The sequence below is a fragment of the Echeneis naucrates genome, chromosome 12 (assembly GCF_900963305.1).
Source record: "Echeneis naucrates chromosome 12, fEcheNa1.1, whole genome shotgun sequence".
Lineage (NCBI taxonomy): Eukaryota > Metazoa > Chordata > Actinopteri > Carangiformes > Echeneidae > Echeneis > Echeneis naucrates.
In genome coordinates this window covers 1,807,182-1,829,351 of record NC_042522.1, presented here as the reverse complement: position 1 = coordinate 1,829,351, position 22,170 = coordinate 1,807,182, and the positions used below count along the sequence as shown (strand labels likewise).

The 22,170-nt window shown below is 40.2% G+C and overlaps 1 protein-coding gene across 1 annotated transcript in view; it reads right to left on the bottom strand.

Moving 5' to 3' along the window:
* The window catches only part of ror2 (receptor tyrosine kinase-like orphan receptor 2), a 34,416-nt gene extending 12,447 nt beyond the window's left edge, over positions 1-21,969 (bottom strand). The window contains exons 1-2 of the mRNA XM_029515314.1: positions 21,684-21,969; positions 1,914-1,985 (exon numbers count right to left, since the gene is read on the bottom strand). Coding sequence (XP_029371174.1) covers positions 1,914-1,985; positions 21,684-21,747 — 136 coding nt within the window. The 5' untranslated portion in view covers positions 21,748-21,969. The remainder of the gene's footprint in view (positions 1-1,913; positions 1,986-21,683) is intronic.
* Positions 21,970-22,170: the final 201 nt, after the last annotated feature.

Below are 22,170 nucleotides of genomic sequence, written 5' to 3'. Positions count from 1 at the left end.
CCCCTCACTGCTTAGGGAGGACATACAGACTCATGCACACAGCAAGCAGAAGATACAGCAAGACCACTGACCCTGACTACATTCACATTTAACTCCTGCTATGGTACTCTGTGGGTAGGAGTACCTACACCATCAGGTGACCTCGTAAACACAAAATCTTTGGTGGATAATGGAAACAGGGAGTTACTCAACAAGTTCTAGATTTGCTGGCATGAGTCAAGAACTTCCTCTACAGAAATGTCAAAAGTAAAATAAATCTCTGCGAACCAGCAATAATATCCTTATCCATTTACCCTTGTCTTCAAAACATTATTGTTCATTCATTCATCTTTTATTGCTTATCCATTTCCAAGTCACAGGGTGCTGAAACCAATCCCAGCTCACACTGGGTGAGGTCACCAGTCCATCGCAGAGCCAACACACAGAGACCAACAACCACTCACACTCAGACCTACAGACAATTTAGAGTCATGATGTCTTTGGACAGTGGGAGGAAACATGGAGACTCCACACAAAAAGGCCCCAGGCCGGGAACCGAACCTACAACGTTCTATGCTGCCGTGCTGCATTATTGTAATTTTGTATTTTCCTTTATTGCTTCAGTTTCACTCTTGGTCACAGTCTGTGTTAAACATTTGGAGCAAGAAAGCTACAAACCATCTTTCATGGACTTGTTAATGGAGCTTGATCTGCTGTCTGGGCCATCAATACAACAGATTCTTGAAAAGCTAGTTATTGAAATTATTTTGATCAAAGAAGTTGACATGTTAAATTGACTTGAAAATATACTGATAATGCCAATAGTATTCTACTATTATTTCTCTGGATCTACAACAAATGCTGGCAATTTCATGTCTGTTTTCAATGCTCTGAAAATAAAAGAAAAGAAGAATTTGTCATGCATTTTTGAAAGTCTGTGTATAGTTCTATACACAACATTCAATATACATGCTGACATCATGCTGTACTATCACTCATTCCTACTGGAACATGAATGGCTTTGCAGTGGTATGTCTCTGTTCTAAAGGGTGATTCCAAAATGTTCATGGAAACTGTTACTGTTACTGTTTATATTTTTTTTTTTAGTTTGGTCCCTACATGGTCATTTGTCTGCCTTGGTATTAAATAGACGCTTTTAGTGTTGTAGCTTCCCCTTAAATTATACAATGACTGATGTTCACAGGGAGCCAAACTGAACACACACCATGCTGTTACCTACAAGGACAGGGTTTACAACTGCTGAAGAAACTTACTTTGAAACTAGAAATGATTGAACTGTTTCTGGCTACTTATCAGACTTAGTAGTATTACTTCAGTTTTCAGGAAATATTTCTCAAACTACCTCGAGGTTCACGGTTCGATTTTATTTAATGTCCCAAAGCTAAATTTGAGTGGCAGCAACATAGAATCACATAAAAACCATGAAAAACATAACATGGGACAATATAAGTTACATGCCAACAGACAGTGATGACCAAGCACTAAGCTAGAGCCACATAATAAACACACTATAAAAGGCCAGAATATGCTATGAAGAATAAATAAATAAAAGTAAAAGTTCTGGGCATAGTTAAGCACACAGTGGCCAAATAAAGCGCACAAATGCCAGGTAAAGTGCTGACTCTCAAAGGAGTGGTCAGGATAAACATTTTTGATAGAAGACAATCCACGTGCCCAGTGTACAGTGTGAGTAGCAGGAATAGTCCTGCTTGTCACACACATCCACAGCTGTTGGTTTTGGCCTTTGTTCAAGCACAATACTGCCACACCTGGCAACCTTACTGTGATGACGAGACTCCAGGAAACCATGCACAGTTGCTGTGCATTAGGGACACATAAAAGTGTACATGGATCATTTTCTGATCTAACTACACACTTATGGTGCCTCTGAAAACCAAATGTTTTTATCTTACCCTCAGCGGTAGGTGCAGCACCACTCTGAGCTTCAGCCAGACCATCTGTATCCAATGACAGACCTGCATCAGCTGCAAAAATAGAGACATAGAAGTCATTAATGATAAGAACTACATAGGGGACCATTTGTTGAGGCATTGCAGAGGTGAATATTTGTCCTGGGGGCGGTGCTTGAAAAGAGCATAAGTAATTTCCAGGAAAATCACTCTGAGCATGTCTGTACCAAACACAAAGTTTTTAGGTTTGGCCTGAGTGACCATATTGGAAATTATTAATTTTGTGGGAAGACTGAATGACCCCAGTCAGTTTCATAGCATGATGATATTTTCTGAGCAAGAGCAGAAAGTTTTGGTTTGATAGCAGTGCTAGGAGAATGAGTGCATGAAGGACCATAGAGACTGCATGCCCTGCATGCAGGGGGTTAGCTAAGGCAGGAGCTGGTCTCTTCTTCCTAGCATGTACATCTCCCTCTGCCTGAGCACAGCTCTATCTTCTGTATCATTTCCTGCCTCACTCTCTTCACTTCTCTCATCACAGAATTTAATTTCATACCAAATAAGAACAAGCAACTTCATCACAAAAAAATAAGGCCAGTAGATTTTAATATTTGAGATGTTGCAATATTCTGATTTACAATGATACCTTCACATACAGGAATTTGCCCAATAGATACTTTAGTTACTGATTTTAATGGGATCTGTTGCTCACTGAGAGCTAATCAGGATTAGGCACATGTAAGTGAACATGGCTCACTTATTAGGGCATGCTGACTTGGAATTTGGCTCCCGTCTTCCCTGTGATACAAAGCATGTGCTTAACAGATGTGGGTGCTGGTAGAAGTTGGAGGTGTGAGTACTGCAGTGACTAAAACCGCAACATTCCTTTCAGTAGTGATATTTCCCTGCACAATCCAGTCATAGATATAAGCAGGAAAGAAGCTTCCATCACGATGACCTTAGACTAAACTTGTGTTCATTATGTTTTGGCCATGCAACCTAAGCTAAGACAGGTGAGGCATTGTCCGATAAGCCAGAACATGTAACTCCTATAAATCTTGACATCTTGTAAATACAGCAGTCATTATGATCAGACTGAAACACTGTTCTTTTTTTATATCCCCCTGATTGCTTTCAGCCCTATGCTGTAACAGATTCACTGCTGGAAACACAGACTAAACCCTGAACAAAGAAAACAAGAGTGACATAGCCGTAAAAGAACATGACGCTTGTGTATATCTACATTTTCCTTTCATACTTAACACCTTGCCTTGTCATTTTGGTCAAGGTATCTCTAAGACATTCTTGATGAGCCTGATGATGTTTCACATGTTTAAGGTCGCCACACCAAACTATAACCATTGCTAGTCAAATCTCATACAAACACTGCAGTTTAAAATGAGAACTAGGTTAGGGGTGGGGATTTTGGGATAGACAAAAACTCTGCACCTCTTCTGATGGTAGGAGGAAAGTTGTACTGTCTGCAATCACATCACCGTATTATATTGAGCATAAAGAAGCATTTCCCTTGCTTCCTGATCCTCTGCCACAGCTTCTTGCCCTTCATCACCAGTGATACATCTCACTCCACCTTGTATACAGTATAGTACATCTACTGTACACATCTCTGTCTGAAGCTCATGCAGCAGTTGAACTGTTTATCTTAACACTGTCTCTGTTAAAACATGGTTGAAATTTTGGCAGGTCAGCTGACTTCAACCTAAGATGTTCCACATGTTCAGTCTGATTTTAACTACAGAACAAAGGATACCCTACATTTAGATTCACTGTGTGTCAGTTTTAAACATATGTCAATTCATTAAAACAGCACAAATTAAAATCTTTGAATTGTCACTGACTTGTACTCACTTGTAAATTCTGCACCCCACAACCCAGTAATAGTTTAAGAGTGTATTCTGTCATGTTGTTTTTTTTTTCCTGCGAAATAGCAAAAAGCCAAGACTTGTAAGAAATAAGCTGAGCTTTTCTGAGCCTGGTAGTAGTGGTTGTCATTGATTACATTTATCTGCAGCCGTGGAAAATGATGCTTTTCCACCCCGAGCTGAGATGACTGCGGGCTCCTGCATTCCAGCTGCCTTCACTATGAAAGGGCCCTTTGAGAGCTGAGAGGCCAGGCCACAGCTCCATCTACTGGAGTTTTGACTGAGGGCCTTTTGGCACACATCAACACTTTCTTTGAGTGTGTGGGGTGGGGGGGTGACAGATAACAGAGGTAAATCTTAGGGCTTAGAGTCTTTATTAAATTATTGCAAGTCTGAACCATGTCCACAAAAATGACAAAAGTTATCTTTGCATCTTCTCCAGTAAAACTGCTAACCTTTTCAGGACCAGGACTCCTCGTGAGACAAAACCAGTCCTCTGATCCATAGGATCAGAGGACTGGCAGACAACCTAACCTGAACCAGGTTAGGTTGTCTGCAATGAATGGATGTCAGTGCAGTGTCCTAACAAGAATGGCTATGCAAATTGTGCATGTCTCCTCTGTCCTCTTAGTCCTTCAACCCTTTGTTTCAGCTGTGCCCCATCCTCCACCCCTCTCTGCATTTTCTGCTGTTACTTCTAACTTTTTTTGGTGGGGGTCGCAGTGACAGTTCATAGAGAGCAGACTAGAGTTAAACAAACATTTCATGAAGACAGGGCTGCATTGGAAGCAGTTTCTGGTTGAGTCAAACCTCAATGGATGGAAGCAAAGAACCACAAAGTGTCAAAGGAAGAAAACTCAACCACTGCTGTTCTTCCCTCCAAGAATGAGGGTGGTTAATTGAGTGTTTAAAGGCTACAAGCAGCCATGATGTTTCCTGTATATGTGAGGAGAATGAGAGTAACATGGTTAATGACGTACATCCAGCTCAGCCACTGAAAACTGTTGGTCAGCTTGTATGGTGCCATCAGTTCAAATGAATAATGCTGAAGGAAGAAGAGTTTAGAGCAGCACTGGCAACAAGGGGGTGTCATCCAGTGTCAAACCACAGAGAGATCATATGTGTGCTGTTTTGAAGCTTCCATTTAATAATTGGTCTGTCGACCATCTTAGACCAGACAAAGCTAGAAGGTGGAGTTGAGTAGGAGTGACAGAGGATCTGATCTGCTCTGTACTGTGGTCTGATTTCAGTGTAGCTGTAGTCAAATTCAGTCAAATCCTGGTCAACCTCCCTCTTTCAGGTATCTAGTTTTCCAGGTCAGACCACACTGAGTCCTCTGTCTATCCTGCCCAGACCAGCCCCCGACTTTTCTGCCAATTATTTAAACCGTCCTAGGTTATGGTGATAAGTGCTGCCTCAGGAGGACAACCCACACTGGTGTTTTGAGATTTTCAGTGCATTGCACCATTGCATTGCATGTGATCCCTACATGCATGGCTACTTTTGTCCGAAGCCTTAGTCTTATGTTTCCTTCAGGTTCTGTTTGTGATGTAAAATATTATTTTCCTAGAATTGATCTTTCACTTTTTTTGGCACCTTAATAATCATTGAATATATAAGTGTTGTAGGTTTGCCCTTTAAACCATTTGAGTCCTGCTATTATAGCCATTAGTAATTAGTGATTAATTTGTTAGTGAGGAGCTTAATTTCTAACAGTTTAACAGTTTGACACTTTTCAATGAGCATGTATTGACATTAGCATCATGGATTCAGTTGTATGTGTACGTGTATTGTTAAATGATGTTAATACTTACACTATCACAGTGGCATAAAATTATCAGAAAAAGACTATTCAGTTGTTCTTTGAAATTATTTGTATGGCCATTAATCTTCAACTTAAATTTCATGATTGCAACAGCCTTACTTGTTGGCGCAAATTATGCTGATTGCATGATTGCTTTTTATATCATATGCCCATTTTGTCCAATATATGACCCAAGATTTGAGTTTACGTATTGTAGTCATGTATTCTATCATATAGTCAACGGTTCATGATTGTGATTGTAACATTTCAGGCAGGTAGTAGCACCACTGAGGACAAGAATCTTCCAAAATGGTGGAACATGTCTGCAAGGAACTCAAATGTATTGCTTGTTCCAAGGTCAATTACTTCTATTCACATTCCATTTTCTCTATTATAACTCTCACTGTTGTGACCTCATTACTACTGTTTGAAACATTCTTGTAGATACAGGAAAGAAGAACACTATGACATTTGATGGCACTGAATTAAGGACCAAGAGTCTTTGTTCTGGATGAACCAACTGAAAATGTGTTGTTGCTAAGAAAAAAAAATATAAACTGCTCTCCACTGATCTGCGGCTCAAGCAGAACTGCTGTGAAATCAGATAACTCCACAATGTGGGGAGGGCAGACTTTCCTCTTTCTGCAAACGGAAACAACACATGTAAAACCAGCAGGGGAAAAAAGTGCTGTACTGCCCTCCCGTAATCTAAATGACAGACTAATTTTGCAGAGAGTCCAATCGTGCACAACCACAACCAGCGCCCTGTTTGGTGGACTGAGCTGCAAAGGCAGTGAAATGACGTTAAATCAAACAAGGAAAGAAATGAGAGTGGAAATCCTAAATTATTACCCTCCCAGGCCAGTTAGCTGTGAGATGGAAAGTCTGGTTGTTACATGATGGAATGTGTTACTGGTATTTCATCACTTCACTTGTCTGGTCGAACACACTACTTCCCTCCACTGTGAAGGAAGAAGGAGGATGAGTCCTGAAGTTACGACCCCTCATAAAAACCCCAGGTCAGCGTATCTGATGAAAGCATTTGAGCTGAAAACTACCCAACCTGCCCAGGGCTACACACCAGGCACTTCACTCACAGCTGTCTGCTATGCACCCTTAAAAGAAATTATGTCAAATGAAAAGAAATAGCTCATAAAAATTAAATAAAGAAAAAGATTTTGGCTTTGTAGTCATCTTTCCAGTGCTAATTTATTATAATATACAATAATGGAAGTTAAAGAATATTTCACATTATATCAACATATTTGGCACTGACCAAAAGTCACAATGTAGGTTCTTTTCATATTTTTGGTCCACTGGAAACAGAAAAAAGTTGCAGATTTTTTTGGAAAAAATACAAACCTGAGATTGAGAGGACAAAAGGCTTTGCAGCACATTTAAGAATTAGACTAAATAACACGAGTCTGGCTTACAAGTCAACCTTTTCACATTACCTATTCTTCTGTCTCAATGACTGCACTGATCTTATACATCAGAGTGAGCTATGGGTAGGGTATGTACTGCAGCCGTGTGAGCTCAACACATTGATAGCAAATCCAGAAAACAGCAGTTTAACAAATACACACAACACGACCAAATACAGAAGCAGGCAGCTCTAAAGTCAGAGAAAACCACAAAGAAAGAGATGCAGTGCCAGCCATCATCACATCATTCATCCTCATCAGGTACTAGTCTGGCACTTGTATAGTTCTGAGGTACTTATGATTTATGCTACTTTACACTTCCACTGCACTACAATACAATACATTGTCTGAAATCTTTAAAACACTTTCCAGATTTCAATATGACGAGTGAAAATCATATCACCACATACTGAAAAACTTTTGGATCAACTGGAAAGTCCTTCTGAACTAATGAAAAAGTGCCATTTAAGTGAATTTTGTGTTTCTAACAGGACAGTAAGAATATGAGGCAAGAAGGAGTCAAACAGTAAATCAGCTGAAATGATAAATAATAATAATAATAATAAATCATACCAAACCAGGGTTTTCAAACCTTTTTATCTCCAGCTGTCAGACATCAGTTCGTAGGTGGGTCAGTTCAGATCTATCAGTTGTTAATAGCTTCAGCTCAGAGTTATTTTTCCCCTCAGACCTATCACATGGTTTCATGTCAAAAGTTGAATGGATGTAATACCTCACTAGAAAACAAAGAATATAGAAAAAGTCATACAATTTCCTTATTTCCTCTCTGAGGAATGATTTTAGAAGCTTACATTTATTAGTGTGTATGAAGCATTTCAGGCTCCTCCACCTCAGCAGCTACATATGCACCTGCTCTTTAAACACTGATGTGTCAGCATTATTCATCTGCTGTCATAAAATGTGACAACAATTTCTTGCTTCTAATACTTTTTTTGTATCTCTTGTGTGCAGCAGGCAGTTCTGAATAAAAACACTCTGTACATGACTCAGGTTGACAGAGCTAGCAACTGGCTCCTGGAGACAAAAGCATTTGGCAGCAAAACAACTTAATTCATTTAAATTAGAAAGTAATAAGGGAATATTTAACATCATTCATCTGGTAGATACACATATGACACCAGATGAATGATAATGCTGTTCTGGGCTGTGACCTCATTTGTTCAATTGATAATGATATTTTAATATACTGGTAATATAAATTTATTGTTGTTTTCCTTTTGGTACTCTATATTGAAAGACATTTTACCCTCGTCAAAAATTCGATATCCTGCTTTCTGTGATCCTCCTGTCATTTGGATATTCCACTCGGCCATGTTGCAATTTTAACCCCAATCTCAACCCCATCACACACACAGACACACACATTTCCATCATCCATGTTCAGTTTATGTATCTGCAGAACTAAGCTTATCAATTAAATAGCTTGTTAGCACAACACAGAAAAGGGTTAGGGTTATGAGCCAAATGCTCAAATAACAAACACACCAGACTCCTCAATTGATACAAAAGACACCAGTCGATCCAGGTTTTTTGAAGTCTATTTAACTTCTTAGTTTCCATGTTAAACTGTACAGACAAACTGCAATTACTTGAAATGTGAACCGATTAAAATTTTACATATTACCAAACAAGTACTGAGAACTTTTCTTCTAGTTGAGATGGCAACACCAGGACCATGACACAAACCTTGCCCAGGTGTGACTGCTTTTGTCACAGACTCCATCACTCTTTTAGGTGTAAACGTGCATTTAGACCAAGTTTACAATGTTTCTGACATAATGACTGAATCATGGCACTCACTGAATTGTCAGATGGTATCACTTGCCATGGAATTTCCCCTTCACTGGCCCTGATGCTATCTTCCCACCCTGAACGTCCTCATCAAAGGCAGGTTACACTTGGGTAACTCCATCCCCATGACTGAGTTAAAACAACAATAGCCATCTCATAAAAACGCAGGGACTTCCGTTCAAATATTTGACCATTTGGAGGCTCAAAGACAAGACAATAAATGAGACTGGGGAAGGTCGAGATGGGGGACAAGCTGATCCATTTGCATTTTATTGCCTCTCTGATAAGATACCAAGCTCTGCATACCAACCTAGGTCTGTAGAAAACTAGGCTCAGCATGAAATACAGTTTTTGGTTGCGTGTAAACCAAAGCACTTGTGTCAATTGTTTATCTTTCTTCAAACTGCCGCTTAGTCATTCTTTCCTTCACCCAAAATTCCAGTGGAGGAGCAGGAATGTGGAGCTGAGAGGTACCACACAGCATAAAAGTATGGGAAGCCAGTTCAGTTTCAAAACTCATTCCATTTGGTCGCTACCTCTGAACTATGATTAACAAAGCATCTGCTGGAGGAAGAGGGACGGGCCGTCGCTTTGACAGGACTGCTTTTAACATATTTCAACAGACCCATGGCAGACTGGAAAGGCTGAGCACCAAAACATGCAGAAAGAGATTAACTCATTTGTTGGCAGGAACAAATATCATTCAATCTTAACAGATTAATGAGCACAAAGATGTCATTGTGGCAGAGAGGAATGTGTGGTTTGTCTTACTGTCTTCTTGCAGACCTTTTGAAGTGTGAAGTCCATAACAGACCTTAAAATTACGCTCATATCACTCATGCCATCTGTTGTAAACGTAGGAGCCCCAGTTTAACAATAGCCAGATTTGGGCTGGATAATATATATAGCTATAGATATGTATACTTTTCCCCATTTAACACTGATAGGGCAGCACGGTGGAACACTGGTTTTGCCTTACAGCAAGAAGATTGTGGCCTTGATTCCCAGCCAGGGGCCTTTCTGTGCAGACTTTGCAAGTTCTCCCTGTGCCTGCGTGGGTTTCCTCCCACAGTCCATAAACATACATGTTAAGGTTAATAGGTTACTCTGGAATGGATGGACTGCCAACCTCCTCCAAGGTTTACTCTGCCCTCACCCAGTGTGAGCTGGGATTGGCTCCAGCACCCCCATGCAACCCAGAAACAGATAAGCACTAGAAGATGAATGAACAAATTTGTATTTCCTGAAGATGGTAATGACAACAGCATTTAGCCTCATTGATGTCCTTTTTGGAACCCAATCCCCTTTTTTGGGTAAGCCTTTTCTGTAGTACTGTCACATAACTGCGCTTATTAGGTACACCTAACTAAAACTAATGCAGTCCTGCAATGAATCATGCCTTTAGGTAGAGGCAGTGAATTGGCCTCTTCTGGAGAGAGGGTGTCCCTGGAACAATTATACATTTATTTTTACACTGGTTGAATTAACCTTGAGGAAAGATAAAATGATTAAATTTCATTTATTGTGCGTTTAATTTGTTAATTTGCTCCTAAATTACTGGGTGACCTGCTGCTTCCTCCTGGGGTTCTGCCTCAGTAACAGGGAATTGAAAGGCGCTTTCTCGTTAATCCTCATTTGAACAAACAGCAGCTTTCACTGTTTGGGGGATCAACATGTTGAACTCATTACCCAAAGAACTTAAGATGGATCATGACTTGGATTATCTTAAAGCCAGACTGAAACAGTTTTTAAAGAGAGATCAGTCATGTAGACATAATTTATCTGGTGCTTGTTGTTCTGTGGTCATGTGTTTTGTGTATGTTTCTTGTATCTAGCATTTTTAAGACCTGGTTAAGGAAAGGCAATAAAGGTTATTTTCAATTTTCAAAATGTATTTCTTTTAAATTATATGTGCTGTTGTTTAGTTTAGGATATATCTTTGTCTCTGTATAAACAAGCAATAAATAAATATTACATTCCATTAAAAGGTTTCCCTGATTAAAAGGATGATAGAAAAAGACATGTTAAAGCCTTTAACTTTTAAACCTTTATCTTGCATTGCACTCCTGTAAAAGTCAAAATAACAATGCACAATTTCTAAATAAAGATGAAAAAAATGTGTTAGAACTAGAAATTCCATCTTTATTATATATTTACAATTTCTTCTTTGTGTAAACACTTACCACAGTGTATCTCAGTCTTTCTCTCTCCTCTATCTCCCCCCCTCACTCTCTTTCAACCCGGCTGGTCGAGGCAGTTGTCTCCGTCCACTCTGTGTCTGGTTCTGTGTGAGGTTTTTGCCTCTTAAAGGAAGTTTTTCCCTCCACTATCACCTCAAGTGTTTGCTGGCTCTCTGTAAATATTTATAAAAGACTATGGTCTATACCTGCGCTGCATAAAGTGCACTGAAGTAAGTCTGTTATTATTTGGAGTCAAATATGACTTGATTTGATTTGCATTGACAACCAGGATTTTGGGCAGACAGAGGCCTGCTAAACTCACTTCTTTTTCCTCAGATTCATATACTATACAAACTTGTCATTCCTAACTAACGCTGACTTAAATGACAGTACTTCAGAACATCAATCAGACTTCAAACAGGTTCCTTCGACTTCCTCTTTCTTCTTATTGTCTCTTTTTTTGTCTATATTATAAATTAATGTACTTCTCAGATAGCTTTACAACTTAGCTTTACAATGCTTAATTCTGTCAAAACAGTGTGTCCAGCCATTAAAAATATTTCATCCTAAATAATGTATATATTTTATCTTTGAAAGCTTTGGGGAGTCTGCTGGAAACTAAAATAAAGTTCAGTGAGTTTGAGCAGATATCTTTCACAGATTTGAAGAGCTGGAGCCATGGGCAGGCCTGGAGAGTAAAAGATTAAATCAAATTTTGATTGCTGGGCCTTTAAAAGCATGTTTTCCTGTTATGGTTTTAATACTCGAGAATGTGGAAATGATTTGAACATTTTCCCAATGCTGAACAGAACAGACGAGGCTTCTTAAAGAGGGGCATATTCTACAATAGACAGAAAATGTGGTCATAAATATAAGTTTGCTTTAAATCCAACTTTGAAAATATGCCTGCTTGTTGGATGGGAAATTTGACGGTTTCAACACTTCATGCATTTCTGTCAGTTATATCATAAACTAGGGATGGTTTCAACATTACAATCACATTCAAATCATGCTTATCCACTTTGAAGCATTAAATACAACATACTCCCAAACATACTACTGCATGGCATGCTTTGGAGGTTAATTGTTAATATCACTTGTTATTAAAAGAGTACAATTAATACTGGCTGTTGAGTGAAAACCAGTTGCTGTATCAACTATTTGTCTCATTTAACAATTTCGTAACTCTTCCATGACAACGCAACTTTATCACTGGTTCAACAAACATCTGCTTAGTTTGTGTTGAGATGAAAAATGTGTACCTGAGAGTCAGAAATTTGGTTTAATACTGATTGATTGTTTGAAAGTGGCCCTGTTTCTAATAATGGAGTTAACAGGGGAATGAGTCAAATTTACATGAATGCAACAAAAGCTCAAGACAGTTACACAGGTAGAAAAGTATTCACTGTAAAACATGAGAACACATCCTTGGACATTTTAACTAGATAATTATGAACAGACTGAACAGCTCTGCCTGTGGCTCCAAATATCTTCTCATACAAACAGACCAAGCGCGGTTTGGAATGCAGCTCGATTAAAAACATCCATAGTATCTTCTTCCTCTTGGAAACACTTGGATAAGAATAAGAAGAACAGTGCCCAACAGCTAACTGTCCTGAGTGATAAGCGTAATGACAAAATGCCTTAAATATACAATGTCAAACTCAAAAGGCCTGGCCACTTCACAAGTGCTTCAGCAGACCTTTGACCTTTAGGAGAGTGAAGAGAAGCTGATAGAGTGGGCTTGGCTCTCATTACAGACTATACAATTTATGTCCAATTAATATCCAAACCAAACAACTGATGAAACCTCCCAAAAAGGTCATCTAACAGGAACCTGTGGGGTAAGAAAAACTGAAGAAAGCTTTATTTTAAATTAATGACTGATAATTTACTTCTCAATGTCTGTGCATTATCAAGGTTTCATCTGAACTTGTTCTGTCTTTTGTCTATTCACCTCTTTAGTGCCTTCTCTCACTCTGATGAAAAATGTTGGACCTGTTTATACTGCACACATAAACACATAAACATATGCAGACTGAGGCATGAGAGGCACAGAGGCTACCACAGTCGCTCTGCTTTCTCTCTTACCAATATTTAGGCCTCCTCCTCTGTTTCTGCTCGCCAGCCACAGAAATTAGCAGCATATGTTCACATTACACTTCTATGTTTTTTTTTTCTTTCAAAATCAAATCAAGTCCATCCATAGTATTAATGTTGCCAGCCAGCCTGGCACAGTTAAAACCATACTGTAATTATTCAAACAGCAACAAAAATTAGACATCTGTAGAAAAGGCCAGGAAGTAATGTGCCTTAAACACACTAATTTTGTTGCAGCAGTGCACTCCATCCACTCTATAAGCCAGTCCACACTAAGGCCTGTCCATAGGAATGTCTTGCTTTGCTCTAATTAAGCCCAGATCCAGAATTATAATTATTACCAGACCCAAGACATACCAACATACAGCACTGTGCTCAGTCACTTCTCTCTGTCAACTGACACAGGGAAGAAAAGGCTCTGAAGTCCTAAAGTTTGTAACTCTGGACAATTCTTTTTGGATCTAATAGACAAAGCACAATTTCATAAACAACATCATAAATTTCAGCACGTTCACTGCAAATACACACAATCCAACCAGAGAGACACATGTGCTGCAAAGAATCACAACAGCACAACGGGAAGTGTTTCTAGTTTGCAGACACAGAAAAGTAAAAGGTACAGAAGCCACAGAGCAAAAACATGAATGTGATATTTTAGCTCAATTTCCACTGACGAGGAGCCAAAGCGTGGACTCCCAGCATCTTAGAGGAGATGTTTTCTTACACGCAGTCTGTACATATCCTGCCTCTAGGGTTCCACAGGCGGTGTTTGGTGACAAGTGAACTAGCAATGGCTCATGGGAGCTGTTGTCCTCAGCTCCAAATCAAACAGTCTGGTGATTATAGACCAGTAGAGGCAAACAAAAAAAGAAGCTTTATGGTAAAAAGTTAGTGGACACTAGATCTCTTTGAGCAGCTGGAGCTGTCCATTTACTCAGCTTGTTTCTTTGAGAACTGAAGATCCAGACATCCAGGGACTAAAATCCTTTATCTGCTTCGTGTATCTCAAAAATGTGAATCTAAAATGGAAACTCCACTTCGAGGCTTCTGTTAAGCAACACTGATCAAATGAAACAAACCTGTGGTTGATTCAAGGCACCGCAATGTAAAAACAATGTCATGGGGAAAACTGCCTTCAACGTCCATTAAAACTGTCCTCATTCAAATGGTATCTTTTAACATGGTATATTAAGACAGAATTCAGAAACAGCCAAAATATCTCATATGTGTATCTAACTCATGGGGGAATTGCCTGAAATGTTTGGAATCACCTAAGTATACAATAATATAATATAGCCTGGCAATATTTAAATGTGGATAAGCTGTATATTATAAAGTCGTAATATGCCTCAAATTAATTAGGATGAAAGATGGAGTGAAAAACCTGCCTCACCAAAAACAGACTGATGAATCATGAACAGGGGAGCAGGGGAATTTATGTTGTTGCACAGTAAGTAGAAAAGGTTTGATAAAGGGCAGACCCTGGTCATTTCTCACCTCCACACGCCGGACCAATCCTGAGGTGAAGTAGGGTACTGTTTGTTTGCTGTGAGACGAGCATTTTAAATCAAACTGGAGGTTTTACATCCTCCTCCCTCACAGACCAGGTATAATTTCTACTGTTGACTTTTTACTTCCCATGATTCACAGCGTCTCAAAGAAACCTTCAGTGTGTGACACTGGATAACAAGCACATGTTCAGGTTATGTTTGACCCATTCATGACAGAGGGCTGCTGTGGACCTCCTTGTTACTGTTCACACAAGAGCAGAGTCTGCCACTGTAGCTCCATTCACCTTAAACATGGTTGAATGGGGATGGAAGTAATGCTACTACGGTGTGGGCATTTCAGCCACACATATTATGACTTTAACTTTACAGCTGCTTGCTTTGTAATACAGATGAGTTGCTCTGGGCCAGGGGGCATTGCAATCTTCAGTTGTAAGGATGGCCACTTCAGAAAAATGGTGGTGCAGCTGTTGTTGGGAGCACAGAGTGACCCATTTAGACTGATCACAATCACTTTAATGTTTATCCCATGTCACACTTAATGTAAAGTTAAGGCTTAAATTTCAGCAGTGCTTAAGCAACCATCAGATATTAATCTCTGCACGTGTCAGAGAACCTGGAGCCTTCTAGAGCTCTGTCTGCATGTTATGTACATTAATATAATAGCAGCCTGCAGTTTGGGGCAGTTTCACACTCTTTTGAATGCTTGTCTCCAGCCATCAATTAACACCATCTTAGTACAGAGCTACCACTGTTGCAGGCAACATGATGAGGCTCCAGCATTGATGGAAGAAGTTTGGTAATAGACCATTTTGCTCGGACTGTACAGGCCACAAATGTTTCCCTGTTATTCTGCCTCTGCTCTGTATAAAAGGTATAAACACAGAGTCAACATTGCATTGCATTGCATTTACTAACCATGTTCTGCCAAAGTCTCTGTCTCTCCCAGTCCCTCTCCTCTCTCTCCCTGTCCTCATCCTGCAGGTGGTGACTCATCTCCATCCCATATTCCTGCAACACCTGCTGGTCCCATATAGCATGAATTCTGTATTACAGCTCAACTCCATGAACTTCATGCAACAACATGTTCCTGCCTACACCCCCCCCCCCCCCCCTCCAATGCCTGTCTCTCTCTCTCTCTCTCTCTCTCTCTCTCTCTCTCCCACTCTCAACCCAACCGGTCGAGGCAGATGGACGCCCCCCCTGAGCCTGGTTCTGCTCGAGGTTTCTGCCTCTTAAAGGAAGTTTTTCCTTGCCACTGTTGCCAAGTGCTTGCTCATCGGGGATCTGTTGGGTCTCTTTAAATAAATTTATAAAGAGTTTGGTCTAGACCGGCTCTATATGTAAAGTGCCTTGATGTAACTTTGTTATGATTTGGCGCTATACAAATAAATCTGATTTGATTTGATTTGAGTCAACTGACACCTAAACATCTAAACATCTAAAACATCCAGGTTATCATTTGGGTATCTATACTAACTAGTAAAGGAGGGAGATTCTGCATTTTGCTTATTTTATTTTGGGATCTCTGTTGAAAGAGATTTGTGGTACAGAGAGAGACTGATAAGGCTATTTATTAATGTTTTTATTATGAATTTAATTAAAAACTAAAAACTTAACTTGAATCGGGCAAAACGATCATCAATGATGGAGGGTTAGGGTTTCATTTTGGACATTCCAGGGATGTGCTGTAGTGTTGACAGACAGCAACTGAGACCGTTGGAAAGGATGAAATAGGCATCAACAATCACTACCTGTTGGGTCTCGTTGGCCACGACTACCAGTGGTGAAAGAACACGGAGAAGCGAACAGAGTTGTTAACAATTGTTAACACTATAACTGTATTTATGTCTTTGTGTTTGTACTATTTCTGTAACTAATCAACTACAGTTTCCTGTTTACACTGACTTAAACATGTATACATGAATGATCAGACACTTTTTGTTTACGAAATGGCCCTAAAATGCTTACGTCTTGTTTTGCAGTGTGATTGTTTCCCAATTCACATGTTCCCCTGAGTCAACAAATTACCGTATTTTCCGCACTATAAGGCGCACCGCATTATAAGGCGCACCTTCAATGAATGACATATTTTAAATCTTTTTCCATATATAAGGCGCACCGCATTATAAGGCGCTACAGTAGAGGCTGGGATTACGTTACGTTACGTTACGTTATGCGTTAATGTCCATATTCACAATATGACCAACCTTGTTCAACTGTAAACACACAAAAGAAACACGTAAAGCTCACTTTATCAGTTCATTCCTCATCTACCAATCCCTCGAATTCTTCTTCTTCAGTGTCCGAATTGAACAGCTGGGCGAATGCGGCATCCAACACGCCTCCGACTCATCAAAGTCATTAATCGAGTCAGTGTCGCTGTTGTTGTCTGGCAGTTCAGTGACAATTCCTGCCTTCCTGAAAGCTCGGACCACATTTGAGACTGACACTCAATATCAATATTGATCCATATATAAGGCGCACCGGATTATAAGGCGCATGGTCATCTTTTGAAAAAAATGTAAGGCGCTTAGGTGCGCCTTATAGTGCGGAAAATACGGTACTCTATTCCAAATGTTATACTTTTAACTTTTAAACCCTTTTTCCCACTGAAATTACCAGTCTACCAGTATATATATATATATAATTGAATTACAGGATCCTAACTCTAAACCTTGAAAGAAAACCCATGGCCCCAAACACAACACCCACTTCTCTACCGAGCCCAGATTAATGGACTGACCCCTGGATAACTCCTCTGGCTCTGTCCAGTGCTGCTACGCCTTGCTGCACTTCACAGTTTGGCTGGATAAAGGGAAACATGGGCAGGAGGTAAACTGGGGCAATACAGCTTTGACAGACGCTTCTGCTGGATGCACTTCACAATAGTTAAACATCTCTTCTTAAGTTTGTCATTTATATCATTGCCTGGTCTGTTGCTAAATAATAACTCCTTTAGTAACCATAGACAGGCTCCACGCTGGAGGTGTTTCTCAAACTAAAATAATTTGTCTGCTATTTTATCTGTTTTAATTAAAGACAAGGATAAACTAGTTAAATGGGTTTTCTGAGAAGAGTTGTATCAAAGAAAAATTTTTTTTCACAAATTGTTTCTGTGGTCAGATCAATAGGCCCAACAGATGAAAAGATGCACATCATCATCATCCAGGTTGTAAACAAGTAGATAGACCTCTAGCTCTTTATTTGATAAAATGTGAAAATTAGTGAGCAAATATTACTAAAATACATTGAGGTATTGTTGTACAGTCATTTACACAACCCACTGAATGAATGTAGAATTCTTTCTTTATTTCCAAAATGTCTTATTCCAGAACAGCGAAGGGTCAACTGCAAATTTTGCTCGTCTGACTCCAAACTCTGCCTCAATGGAGCGAATGCCACACATAGTGATGTAGGTACAGTACAAGCCAAAAGTTTGGATACACTTTCCTATTCATTTGAATGAAAAGGTGTGTCCAAACTTTTGGCCTGTACTGTATATATTTGTCTTTCAGTGTCGGGGAGTAAAAGTCAGACGTTTATGGAGTAATACTCTAAGTAAAGATATATGAAAAATGTATTTGAATACTGGACTGAAGTAAACGTTCAGAGCTAGTCCATCCCTGCTAATAATCCTTAAACTGTGCCCACAGACACAATAAATCTAGGAGGTCAAACTCAAATGTGGCAGTGGTTTTGCGTGTTTTGTTAAACCATTTTTTTAAAATTGTGTTGCTACTTTTAGTAAAATGACCAGGCTGTGGTCTCAGCAGCATCTCAGTCTGCTTCACTCATCTGAAAGGAGCCAGTCAGTCAGCACAGCAGGAAGCCAATACCCAGGGGCACCAGCAAATCAAAACTGTGTTGAGTCAGGGTCAACCTTTCTGCAACACAATGTGACATCATTCTGCCATGAGTTGCATAGACCAATGAACAAGCCAACTGTCCTGGTGGAGTTCTTTACTAAAGTAGATTTAAGGCTTGAAAAAACAAAAACAAAAACAAACAAACAAACAAACAAAAAAAATAGTTTTTATGAGTGTGTTAAAGCTGTCCTGAAGGTGGTGTGAAAAACCAGCCTCTGTAGTTTAGTAGCATCAGATACACTGTAACAAAAGCTTTCAAGTGTTGCAATGAAAACAATGATGCGGGCGGAATTCACTTTCAAACTTATTTTAGGAGCACAAATGTGACATTCTGACTGTTCATACCATGTTCTTGTTCAGTATTTATCAGGTAACATGTCACTCAGACCCAGCAGACCCCAGTGGGCCCCTGGAGGTGGAATGTATATAATATGCTATTTCTGGTCCTTTCTGTGTGCAGTGCTCCCATATCATTTCAGAAATGAAAACTTATCATTTCAAAAATAATTGTGGACCATCATCGTGGTTCTGCTATGCATGACCTGTCGTTCCTGAAGGTAACATCATCTTGATCTGTTGAGCTTGGTCGAAATAAGAAAAGGTACCAATATATACAAACGATTACACCTTTTTGTGTCTTTGTCAGCAATAAGCTCAAACGAATTGGGGTTAAAGATAACTCCTGCTTGGCATTTACTCCTCCCACAGAGCTGCTGCAGCTCAGACACGTTGTTGGGATGTCTTGGGTCAGCAGCTCTCTGGGGTCTTAATGGACCACTCTGAAAAGACATGTTTCATTTAGCTCAGTTCAATCCTGACCTTCTCATGTGTCTTACATGTCTTATATGATCCAATCACAAGAAGACAGCTCTATGTGCAGGTGTCAAAGCATCAACATGAAAGCAACATGTATGGAGGATGTTTTGAGGTCCAATGACTAAGAGCACATTAAGAGGTTGTCTCGAACAACCACAGGCCACATTCCAGTGTGCCCACTTTAAAGAAGTGACTGCTCAACGGAAGACCTCTGACAAAGTCAGGTTTGACCCCCTCCAAGAGCAGGAGCATTTATTTTTTTACATTTAAAAATGGCCAATGTCCTTACCTACAACTGTATCTACAGTGGTAACTAAAAGATTTGGTGTGACCTTTGCTCTACATTGGTGGATCATAAATTGATTTGATCTTTCAGGTCACAAATGTAGACACAGAGTGCCTCCAAGCTAATATCATAATCTTTTCAGCTTTTAAGGAGTACAGCCATTAAACATTCACTGCTGGTGGACAAAGTAAGCAAAACATCAGAGTTATTAACTGGTTAAAGCTCCTTTTACTCAGATAACCTCAAAGTCTGGACCTTCGCTTCAGCTTCCTCAGGCAAGTTTCAGGAAGTCTGGTGCCTTGTTGGCTCAGTCCACAACATCTGGTTGGGTTCAAGACTGGACCTTGACTCCAGAAGGTGAATTTTCTCAGACTAGAGTCATTCTGCTGACAGTTTTTAAAATTCTGCAAATCATTCCCATCCTTGTTATACTGAGACAGAGACAAGTGAGGATGTGCCTTCCCACCTTAAGCTGTATTAGAACTGAGAAGAAATCGCAGAAAATGAATTCCCATGGTTATTTTTCTAGGATAATAACAATGTTGACTCACAGGAGGACAATGACCTAAGTATCAAAGTAAATATACTGGAGACTGACTCCAGTCAAACACAACCAGTCCAGGCGTAGTGTTAGAGTAGATTTCCCCCAGGCAGCCGTTGAAAACAAACTAAGAAGCAGACCAGATATCCGCTGTGATCAACAGTCTAACTTAATTACACTGCATTACACTACAAGGCTTCAACTATTTTATGAATGGGGGCTGACAGAAACGCAACTTCAAATCAGAGAAACCAAACTACTCATCACAAATGATCATTCAAAATGTTGGTTTATAAACCAACAACTAAGTCAGAATTTAAAAGGAAACATCTGTTTTGCACATATGAGGAGGTTTTCTTAGTAATAATAAACGATGATGCTGGAGCATAGTTCATGGCTTTGAAGAGAAATATGACACACACACACACACACAAAATGTGAACTTACAGAGTGTGACAAAACTCTATGCTTATGAGTGTTGGATAAAAAAAAAATCATGGTCATACTTGTTAAACTAAATTAAATTCCCTATGTAGAATAAGTTCAAATAACATTTTCGCCAATAAAATCAGGAATAACAGTAGTTCGCGCCTTGTAAATTCGCAGAAATCTGGAGGACATCTCATGCCGTTTTTGTGCATCCACTATGCCAAAGCAGGATTTACATGTGAAGTTAATTAATTTAATTAATTGGTCGATGTAAATCCCTTAATCTTGTGATGTCAGTCTCAACCACACCTGTAGGCTTTCGTGCAGGATTGTTTGCAACAGGAATATGCAGTGAGTTTTCCTCTAAAGACAAAGAAGTTGCACAAACTAGAGGGTGGTGGTGTGTGTGTGTGTGTGTGTGGGGGGGGGGGTTCATTTAGCCCGATGCGCCCCACCCCCATACGCCTTTCACTTCATACCAAATGGTTAAGTCCTCAAAGGCCGAGCTGAAAACAGGAAATCTGCACAGCTCTCCCTCCCGCAGAGAGAGAGAGAGAGAGAGGGGGGGGGGGGTAAATAAATTAACATAAGTGACAAAGAAGGGAGATCACCTCGAGCTGCGCTTTCTATTAACATGACAACGACGCATGGTCGCTTGATTCTGTCAAGAAGATCCTCTGTGAAGCGGGGAGCTGCAGGGAACACATGTCAACAGCCTGAGAGGAGACACTTGAGGGTATTCACATTAAAGTGTGTGACTCAGATGGACAAGGTAAAATGTGAGAGGTGTAACGTCAGAGTAAGAGCACAGGGGGATGGGACCTAGCTCCAGTCTGGACAATGAACCTGGTCCGACTCCCATCAACTTTTTATTTTAGGGGAAAAAAAAAAGCTCTATTTATTGTGGAAGATGACCTTAACGCACAGACAAATCTCAAGAATGGCCAAAGCTCTTTGTCAAGTTGTCAAGTTTCACAGATGAGTGCGAAAGACAGTTTTCCCCCCATTTGAGCCGAAGAAAACGTCCTACCTTTTGGTGGGGTATATGTTAAGCAGTCGCTCCTCAGCTTAAATCCCAGTTTCTGTCTGCTGGAAGTTTGCGGTATAAAGGAGAAGCTTACCGTCACATCTCAGGTTTGGAGACAAGAAAAGCATCCAGATCCAGCTCCACAGGAATGCGCCCATTGCGTCTCTCTTCACTCGCTCGGTGCGCAGGAAAATCACAAAAATAAGACTGATGGTGCTTTCATCCAGTTTCAGGAGCAGAAAATCTTTCCTCGTTCTTCCCCGGCGGAGAGTGCGCGATTTCTAGGTCGCAGAGGAATCGGACATGAAGTTGCGGACCAGATGCGGGTCCAGAAGAGAAGACAAAGCAGAGTCCGGCAGAGACGAGCCGCGCGGCTCCGCTACACCTTACTGATCCCGAAGAGGCCGCTGTCCTAGCTCCGAGGAGACGCGAGCTCGGAAAGTGAATGTGATGCACGCGCATCTGAGCGCGCGCACATGAAAGTTCAGCAAAGTTTTTGTGGAGGGCCCCACCTAGAGACAGGACGAAGGTACAGGACAACCACTCCATATGATCCCTCAGTAAAATACACAATTAACACT